General features: G+C 40.1%; 3 protein-coding genes across 3 annotated transcripts in view; all 3 read right to left on the bottom strand.

The window, feature by feature from the left end:
• The window catches only part of LOC138038284 (uncharacterized), a 111,720-nt gene that overhangs the window by 57,634 nt on the left and 44,086 nt on the right, over nucleotides 1–10,000 (bottom strand). The gene's annotated exons all lie outside the window — the stretch shown is intronic.
• Nucleotides 2,200–10,000, bottom strand: part of LOC138037692 (uncharacterized) — a 39,269-nt gene continuing 31,468 nt past the window's right edge. The window contains exon 4 of the mRNA XM_068883595.1: nucleotides 2,200–3,857. Coding sequence (XP_068739696.1) covers nucleotides 3,791–3,857 — 67 coding nt within the window. The 3' untranslated portion in view covers nucleotides 2,200–3,790. The remainder of the gene's footprint in view (nucleotides 3,858–10,000) is intronic.
• Nucleotides 5,272–10,000, bottom strand: part of LOC138038283 (uncharacterized) — a 12,953-nt gene continuing 8,224 nt past the window's right edge. The window contains exons 3-4 of the mRNA XM_068884073.1: nucleotides 6,459–8,168; nucleotides 5,272–5,624 (exon numbers count right to left, since the gene is read on the bottom strand). Of these exons, the coding sequence (XP_068740174.1) occupies nucleotides 5,272–5,624; nucleotides 6,459–8,168 (2,063 nt within the window). The remainder of the gene's footprint in view (nucleotides 5,625–6,458; nucleotides 8,169–10,000) is intronic.

The raw sequence follows: 10,000 nt of genomic DNA, 5'->3' as shown, positions 1-10,000 counted from the left end.
ATCAGTCGAGTGTTTGATTTAACATGTGATTTTAAACCACTTTAGTGCTCCGTCAACACAGTGGCAAGGACCACGTCATGCTTAGATTGCATTACGGTATGCTCCCAGAGCAGGAATATGATCTTTTCGATGATTAAGTTATCATTATTGTACAATGGTCTATTGAAAACTCCCTAGATTGCAACCTAACCTAAAAAGTAAAATTTAAATATAAATTTTAGAACTGAGTTCAGTTCTTAGTCTTGAGCGAGAAAATCAAGTTATGACTAGTTATACACTCAGAACCGATATGAGGCATCCATGTCCCAACTCGTCAGTGTTCGGAGTTCGTTTGAAAGAATCTTGCGATCGACGAAGGCCATAGTCACTAACTAGCAAATTCACTTGCTTCAAACTTTTTCGTCATAATTTCAGTTTTCCACTTTAGCCGAACTATTCAGGAAATGAATTTGAAGAACGTTGTCAAAAAGAGTTCATTTCCATTCTGAACGAGAGAGTTGACTGTTTGAATTTCGCAGAGAACAGGAAGGGAATGTATAAAGTTAAAAACCAAAGTGCATGCAGAGCACGTAAACACTGGTCTACATTGGAGAAGCAAGCATGAGCCTCTATAAGAGCTTAGTTCTTTCCAAAGATAATAATTTAATTTAATTAATTTTTATCCATTTTTGCACTGTAGTTTGTTTGGCACGAACAACTATTTACCGCGTCAATTCAAAAATAATTTAGGCAAAAGAGACGTAATCAAAGCCGTGTTCATTGATTGGTTTAGGTGACATCACTTGGTGAGAGAAGCTGTTCCAAATATTTATCATATCTCTCAGATAGTATACGCTCTATGATTGGCCAATTTAGCGGACCGTCGTATAAGAATATAAGTGCTACAGGGCCAACGTTTGCAAAAACGTGACCCTTCCTTGTACTTGTACATGTTCATTACCGTGACATTGCCGTGACCCGTCTCACCTTGTAGCTCAGTCGGTAGAGCAGCGGTGATCTAACCCGAAGGTCGTGGATTCAATTCCCACCCTGGTCAGAGCTTTTCTCTGTCCTTGTGTGGGCCCATTTTCATTAGTAGCGCTAACGCTAACATGGTTTATATGGGGTAGAAAACTAGCACTTCACATTACCCTCTAATCAGTTATATCTACAGTACCCACCTACTGTCCGACCTGCTACACTGTTTGAAATTTTAGTGCAACATTTTCCAGGAAGATTTTAACGTTGTTTTCTTAGATCTTTAAAGCAAATATTTTAAAAAGCCAATACATTTTATTCGTTTTTCCATACCAATTCTTGGTTCGCACCCACGTCACATGCCGGGCGGCCATGTTGGCTGCCAATAAAACCAACATGGCTGCTGTGACGGCATGTGAAAACGCTCTATAACTGTCTCACTACCCTCGTTTTCTCGGTCCGAAATGTAAGTTAGGGATCCTAGGTTTTTTCTAGTAGTTGATTAGGGAGTTAAAGCTGGGACACCGTCAACAAAAATGCCCCGTTATAAAGAGATATAGCTATTAGTATGATGGTCAAACACCATTAAGTTTACTTGATGGTTCAGTATCTTTTGTCTTGGTCGAAAAATAACAAAGTTAGATTTTTCTATATTTAATGATAACTTGTTAGCAATCAACCAGTCACAGATCTTACTTAGTTCTTCATTAACTTTAATTCTCCAGCGCTCTAAGGTTTTTATCAGCATACAAAGGGTTAGTATCCTCTGCCAACAAATAAAATTTAAGCTGACCAGAACTGTTAGATATACCAAATTATGTAGACGAGGAAAAGCAACGATCCCAGCACCGATTCCTGTGGAACTTCTGATAATATTACTTCCTTTTTTAATATGCTTTTAACACCGATTTGCGTTATTGGTTGCCTACCCAGCAGATAAGAAGCAAACCATTCATTTGTTACCTCGCGTACGCCATAGTGATCCAATATTTGCAATAATATTAAATAATCTACAGTGTCAAATGCTTTCTTTAAATCTATAAATATGCCGCATGAATACATCCTATTGTCAATGTTATTTTCAATTTACACATATTAAATGAAAGATTTTACAACTGAACCCACTGGGAACTCGGAAAAATCCGAGCCCCAAATGGCATTCGAATTTTTACGACCTAGCTTCCGTCATTTAGTCGGATGCTCTGAGCTACTGGAGCGCAGGGGTGAAATGTGGGTCTTTGACTCACATTAATCAGTTTGATTATTTATATCTAGAATAGCATGTTCAGTGGAACGCTTTTCTCGGAAACCATATCGTGAATCACTAAGTATATTCTTTTTCCCACAAGAAATGATTTAAAGGCGATAATACATAATTTTTTTTCAAAATTACACTCTCAGGCTTAAGATAATTGGCACACTTTTATTATATCCCATCACGAAAGGATTATAACTAACTTATCCTCGGAATATTCACTAATTATTGTATAAATGAATTTGCTGAGAAACCTATGAAGAATTATACAGATCAAAGAGAAAGCTTTCGAACGAGGCTAAAGGCCAAGGCGGATAACTCTCTGAGACGTGCATAATTCTCAAAATCACACCAAATACGATATGTAACAGTAACAAATGATGAAATTTACTTTCCTCATTTGCAATATTTTCAGAGCTCCAAAGTAAATACGAAGTCTTCGATTGCATTTTTAAGGGGGCAGTGTCACGCTACTTTAGTCAACTTCAAAACACTTAAAGACGTCCTTGCACCAATTAAAACCAAGAAATAATGCTGTTGATTTGTTGCTAACGGTCATTGAAGTGCATTGAAGCTGTTCTTTGTTGTTTGCAGCCAAGAATGGAGAGGATGGAAATGGATTGAAACTTGAAAAAACTACCCAATTTTTTCGAGTTTGGAGACTTTGTCTTCTGAAGACACCAAAAGTTAAATACGAATAGCTCTTTGTGCCATAAATATATTTCATTTCTTGTAAGTGGGTTGTCAGGAATGCTGTACGTGTGAATTAAGTACTAATTTAGATTTTTGCCCATTTTGACGTAAAAACAGCAAATTTAGCATGACAATGCCCCTTTTAACTGTTTCAAATTGAAAAATTCATGACGTGACGTCATTCGTTATTGTTTAAATACAGGCACGTATAAAAAAAGTCGGACGGGATGAACTAGGATCGCTCACCTTGAATCGACGTAAAAAATTATAAGGCCTCAAAAAATCAACCTAGCCCTAATCTTTAACCTAACCTTGGTGAAATCGGAGTAAGCCGCGTCGAATAGTTTTGGCTTACAAAACCGTTTTTCGCTCGATCCGAGGTCAGCGATAGGAGTTGATCCAGTCTGACTTTTGTACCTGTCCGTTAAATACTCTACATTATTGAACGATTAATATCCAATGTGGAAGTTAGCCTTTTGTCAGTTGGCTGATGCTTAGCCGATTAAAACAAGGGAAATATATTGAATGAGTAATAACGATATACGAAATAAAATATGTGTGCGCCCTCTTTGCTTTCGAGGCCATCGCTTCGACGACGACGGTCGGGGAGCACTCGGTTTTTTCCCAGCATCCCCGAGTGAACATCGGAAAACATATCTATTGATATCAGGGATGTTTCTGGTAATTTTCCGATTAACAGGTGTGAAACTTTCGGCACAAATAAAGGCTCCCTTACGGTTAGTTATAATTTCATAGTAAACTGTCGTAACTAAAATCAATGAACCTTTTACTTATACAATGGCCATCTTTGCAATACTTTATGTTAGTTGTTTAGTTTCTTCAACCACGTAACGCCGAATCCAATTCACCGTTTAACTGGATAAATCATGGTGCGGCCCTTTGCGGCAATTCACCAAGTTCCAAGCAAACGGCTTCTAGCTCTTGTTGTGTCCTGCAGGAAAAGATTAAAAGCAAACGACACCAATTTAAGGATAATACGAAGGAGAACTGCAAGTTTGGATAATACGATTCCTCCCTATCGACCTGGGGCCGGTTGCTCCAAGCCTGGTTAAGTTAGCGGTAACCGTTGGTTAAAAGGTTTCAAAACCTTCCATGGTATTTAAAGAACGCTGGTTAGTGCTAATCATGCTTCGAGCAACCCGCGCCTGGTCGGTCTTAGTTCCAAGTAACTATAGGCGTTTCATAACGCTCAGAAATGTGCCACGGTCATAAATTCAACGCCTCGTTAAAAATCTTTCGTTAGCTCAAAGTCCCGTGTGCAAAATCTCTATGCAACTGGTCCCTCGATCTTTTTCATCACGTAGTTCTTGCAAAATTGAACTTTGACACAAATTTTTATCTTAAGAGTTGTTATCACTATCGTTTTTCTCATTGTTTGAGTTCCCTAAGGACTGCTGCTGAACCCTGACCAAGTTCATCAGTAAGGAGAAATGGGCACAATTCGGGGTGCAGAGATGACGCAGTGGTGAGAGCACTCGCCTCCCACCAATGTGGCCCAGGTTCGATTCCCAGACTCGGCGTCATATGTGGGTTGAGTTTGTTGGTTCTCTACTCTGCACCAAGAGGTTTTCTCCGGGTACTCCGGTTTCCCCTCTCCTCAGAAACCAACATTTGACTTGATTTGCGTCGATTGTTAATTTCACTTTACAGTGTCCCCAATTATAATTAGTGCTCCAGCGCTAGAATGAGTAGGCACTTAAATAAAGTTCTTTTCACAACGCACAACGAGACACGTTTCCTGTATACTCACAACTTAATTCTTCTCCAGAGTGAATTACATAAGAATGTTGCCTTATGGCATGGGTGGGGTTCCCAGCACAGTCACAAATGAGTCTATTTTTAGAATACCCGTTCCCGCGCGAGAAACAGTTGTCATGTCAGTTGTCATGGCAGAAGCAGTCACGCGTTACCTGGCTTCTCCTGATTGGTTAAAATTGGCGGCCCATTGTTTCTTTCGTGCGCAAAGTGTATCTAAAAATAAATCCATTTGCTGGGGCAAGGCCGCAAAGTGATAGATCAACACTCTTATCTAATTCACTCTTGCTCTTCTGCATGACGATCTACAACACTCAATTCAACTCAACAGCTCGCTAAAAAAATCTGATCAGTGCAAAGTACATTATTACGCATTACGTAATTAGTTGGTGTTAAATTATCTTCAATCATCCAGGCAATTAAATGAAGTCTTGCAGTTTCCGACAGCGACCAGAACTGAAGTAGACGTGTCTCGGGACATTAAGGTCAACGCATCCTATTACCTTCAAAGCCTTTTCCTTTATTTATGATCCGAATGGAATAAACCCTGCAAGTCGATACAACACATAACCGATGAGATGAACTTACTGTTAAACAAATTTAGGGTCGTCATCCGCTACTTTCTCTTGCATCGCTTTGCACTTCTCTAAGTTGGTCTTTGCCTCCTGGAATTCCCTCTTTTCCTTTAACACCATTGCAAGATCAAACAGGGATTTGCAGGTGTCACTATGGACGTCCAACAAATTCAGTCGAATCTCCAAAGCTTCCCTCACGTACCGTTCAGCGGCTTCGATTTCCCTCAGATCGTGATAATTATTGGACAGGTTGTTAAGGATGGTAGCAGTGAAAGGATGATCACCTAATCTTTTTCTGTAGATCGGCAAAACTTCCTCTTCTCGGATTTTTACGGCCTGTCGGTGGTGGTTTTCAAGCGAAAGAGCCACTAAAAAGAAAATAAAATTTGTCTGGTGACCATTTGCAATTCCACCTACGTTTTTTTAAGGCCGCGCTTTTCATTTGCGGATTTTTCGTGCAACTTATTTTGCTGTGTTCACCGCGACAGCCTAAACGAAATGGCGCTTTCGGCCCTAGAGCTCCATTAAATACCGCATGCGTAAGTGGTTGCTAAGGGCAACATTGCGGGCCAAAAGGCAGACAGAGATGTCACACTGCGCAACGGAACAAACATTTTGTTAAAATCGTTACAGAAAGTATAACTCGGTTCCATTTTTTGCAACAATTTCTTCAACTTAGCCTGCAACATTTTTGGCTGTTGCAAGTTGTGTGTAACAGCGCCGTTGAAGCAGTTTTCAACGAAGTGCTTAATTGAACCCACCAATGAAAGTTTTCTTCTGCTGGATTCTACGCTAAATGTTCATGTGTTTCCTCGCATTGCTGAATCTCTTCAGATTGTTTCTAAAGTAGCCACCTCAATTTTCTTCTTCCTTGTCGACAAAGAGAACGGTGAATTGAAAGGGTACATGCCCTTTCCAGAGGCAGAGAAAAGTAGTTTTCATGTCAGAGAAATGTGGAATGTGAAAAGGCCTCCCTCGCAGCAGACTATTACTAATATAGCCACCAAGAGTCTGTTGGAGCACGTTCATTCACTAGGTAAAGTTCTTGGTGACAGGAGGGTTCTCTACAAATACATAATTATGCTAATCAATCAACCTAAGCGTAAACAGCGCCATGAACCAACAACTACATGTACCACATTCAAAAGAACGGGGAAAAGCGTGCATGTGAATGGCGATAGGTTTTTCTTCTTTCAACTTACCCGCCTTGTCATTAAATGTTGCACCCAGCATGACGTGGCAGATATTTTCGCCGCCTTCTTCTTCATCAGGTGTCCTTACTGCGTTTCGCCTGATGAGAATTGCGTCCTCAATCAAAGCTCTTCCTCGTTCACGGGTGTCATTACTTTTTGCTAAACAGCGTCCAAGCTTAGCGAGACATTGGGCTCTGCTGTTACCATGGTTGATGCCAAGGTCACTCTGGATTGTGTTTGCTTTCTCCAAATAGTGTTGAGCTCGTGCAGTAGCTTTAAAACACAGACCAGTTCTGCACGTACAGTTGAAAATTTCTTTGATTCCAAGGGAAGTCAGACATTCACCGCGTCTTCGCTTGTCTCCAATTTTTTTACATTTCCGCCTCAAGGATTTGTAGACTTTCTTAAACATGGACTTCGGCATCATCTTTGCAAGCAGCTCTCCCGCCACGTTAAAGGCATCAATGCATTTCGTAACACGTTCTGCATCCACTTCACCCGAATCAATCCACTCTACAAGCTGAATCACATTTTCTTTTTCACACGCAAAGTCGTCGATAGCTGACTCCACCGCATCTTTGCTTAAGAACTTCTTTAAAGTGTCCTTCAAGAAAGAAATGAGGTGGTCGATGAGCAGATTACGAGCGCCACGGAAGACCACACGAAACTCCTCTTCCGATGCCGCCTTGCGCTTGCAGTAATCTCGAATGATCGAGAGGAATGTATACTGGCATGTTTCCCCAAATATATTTTGCTGCAAGAGAGAGCAGTTTCCCAGTTCTACAACATGGCGTTTGATATCACGATCACTTGACGTAGCGGAACAAAAGGCTTTGGCAACTTTAGGTAGCGTAAACCAACCTCTAACAAGAGCCAAACTTAAAAGGGTATGCTGTTCCTGCGTTCTTAGTCTACTGAAGCAATAGTCCAGGGATTTGCTAATGGCGGGATCGTGTGGAGAAGAGCTGTTCATATACGCCACTAAGGCGGCCAGATTAATTGCTGACGACGTCAAAGTGTAAAGAACGAGCGGAATACCATTACAAGCTTCGCATAGTTCCTTGGATGTTTCGACCGTTACTCGATCGCCGCGTACATTTTTTAACAGCTCGAAGGTTTCTTCTGGTGAAAACGGATTCAATGTCATCATCTTTTTTCCAATTTGACGAAAACAAACAATGTTCGATGAAGTAACAAGTAATTTAACGTTTCTTACGCACTCCGCAATTTCACCGATAAATTCCTTGATCAACCTTCTGTCCTTACTGTTGGCGGGACGTAAAGATGCAGCCGATCGTTGATTTTCCTGTTCGTTGCCATTCGCATTACCTAGTAAAAACTCAAAGTTGTCCAGCAACAAAAGAATAAAGAAATTTTTGTTCAGTGCAATCAAACGATTCTTGACTTCAGCTTCTGGGTTATTTGCAGGAAAACGTGATGGGTAAATTTGACGAATGACTTTTTCTGAAAAGTCTGCGTAAGAATAAATGTACTTGCAATTTATGTATACAACCAGTGCGCGATCGTTAACTTCAAGTATTTCATTCCCGGCTTTGATGGCCAAGGTTGTCTTCCCAATTCCTGGAGCTCCATGTAGTAAGACGCATTGACACTCGTTGTCTGGACGCAGACAGGTCAGAATGTTTGAAAGCTCGTCTTTTTGTCGACGGACAAAATGTGGAAACGCTTTTGGAAGCTCAGACAATTTCCGTAAGATATCTGGAAAAAAAATAAATTTTAAGAAATTAACAACGCTGCGAGCATTCCAATTCTGTAATTATTCCGGCACCATAAAATATTTCTTCAGTACAGTGTTTTACGACCGTTAGACATAATTTTTTAAAACTTTGCATATTACGTCACAATAATGACAGTAGCTTGTTCAGCAATAATTCGTGTTTCATTTGGTACCACAATATTGCTAATGCATGATACAACGTTGTGGTGCCGATCCTTCTAATAAGAGCGTCATTTGGAAGCGTTGAAACTGGTTTCAGCCTCCTTATTGAAAGCTAATACTATGAAAACTCTGCAGTATCAAACAAGAAGCGGGCTATTCGACCAATAATTAATTTGAGAACGACCAAGATTAACACCGTGACAACACAAGGTCCAAAAAATATAGGAGTTCATGGAGCAAGGGTTTGCGGGGCTAAACGAACTATTTTAAGACAAGACGAGGTGTTAAATCTAGAATTTTCTACTTAATGTAGTGCAGACAATCAAGAGATCAAAGCAATAAATACAAAAGGTAGAAGTAATGGTTTGCCTAACGTGATATTAAGCTAAGTTCGTTAGTAAAATTTTATCTTTTAACGTGGACAATACCTAGGTTGATTTCCAAGGCAATGCCGCTACTGTTATTGGAATTCGAACCGGGAACCAGGATCCACGAAAAACTTACCGCCAGGGATGATAGTCAGCAAAATGAGATAAAACGAAAGCAGTAGTGAAAGGTTTTTCAGCGTTGTACATTGCAAAATACACTATTTAATCACAATCTGTTAAAGAAGTAAAGTAAGTTTTTCCTCACTGAAGTAAAGATTGCTTTTGTAACAACTTTTGCAGAATTGCAAATTGAGATAGCATAGACCAGAAACAAATAACCAACGTCTTTTTTTCCAACTTCTTGGCGATTGATTGACGTGAAAAGAATTGAAAGCACTCTAGCACGACATTTTGGAGAGACAAAAGTTCACAAACGTGGCACGACTGAGAAAGGCCGCGCACAGCTTCTAGTTTCTTTCACTGGGGTTGATATAATAAGAATGTCTGCATATAGGAAAGAGAGAGTCAGAAAAAAAAAAAAGAAGGGACAACAAAATGAAATATTTACCTTCATTTTAAGTTCGAACCTTTCCTAAATTTTACAACAGTGATTTCATTTCATATTAGCGGGCAAACTCTTTCAGGGAAGGAAAATATTTGTATGGTGTATGGCTATCAATCTGATTTATTGTATTTATCCAAATAAATCTGTGATGTTTACCCCGTAAATCTGATATTTAGACCGGTTTAGCTATGGAATTACGTTACAAGAACTCGTTCATTGCGCATGCGCGCATGAATAAGCACAGTTACGTGTGCATCAATCTGGTCCCCAGAGTCAGCTTTTCTTTTGGTTAGCACCAAGAACACGGACTCTGGCCACTTCTAATTTATGCGCAGTCGCAGAGAAAATCCATTTTTGTAACCGTTGACAACCACTGTTGTTTCAAATTTCTGAACGTGCGTAGACAAGCCGGAAGTCCTTGATGTGCGGAGTTCCTGCCTTGGAAGTGGCCAGGGTCCACGTTCTTTGTGCTGCCAAAAGAAGAAAAGCGGACTCTGGGGACGAGATTATGTGTGCATGGAGTTTTGCCCATGGCCTTTGAAAGAAAGTGAAGCTGGAGTTGAACTCGTCCTGACACAAATTTCAATGCTTTTCTTAAGTAAATCCAGGGTATGAGTCATTTAAAAAAGTGCGATGAGTATAAAAAGTTATTGAGATAATTATCAAATTGTCGTCAAGTCCAGTCTTAATGCCACCCAGGTTTTTAGCCACTCAGATG

The sequence above is a fragment of the Montipora capricornis genome, chromosome 2, assembly GCF_036669925.1.
Source record: "Montipora capricornis isolate CH-2021 chromosome 2, ASM3666992v2, whole genome shotgun sequence".
NCBI lineage: Eukaryota > Metazoa > Cnidaria > Anthozoa > Scleractinia > Acroporidae > Montipora > Montipora capricornis.
This window is presented reverse-complemented; position numbering and strand designations above follow the sequence as displayed.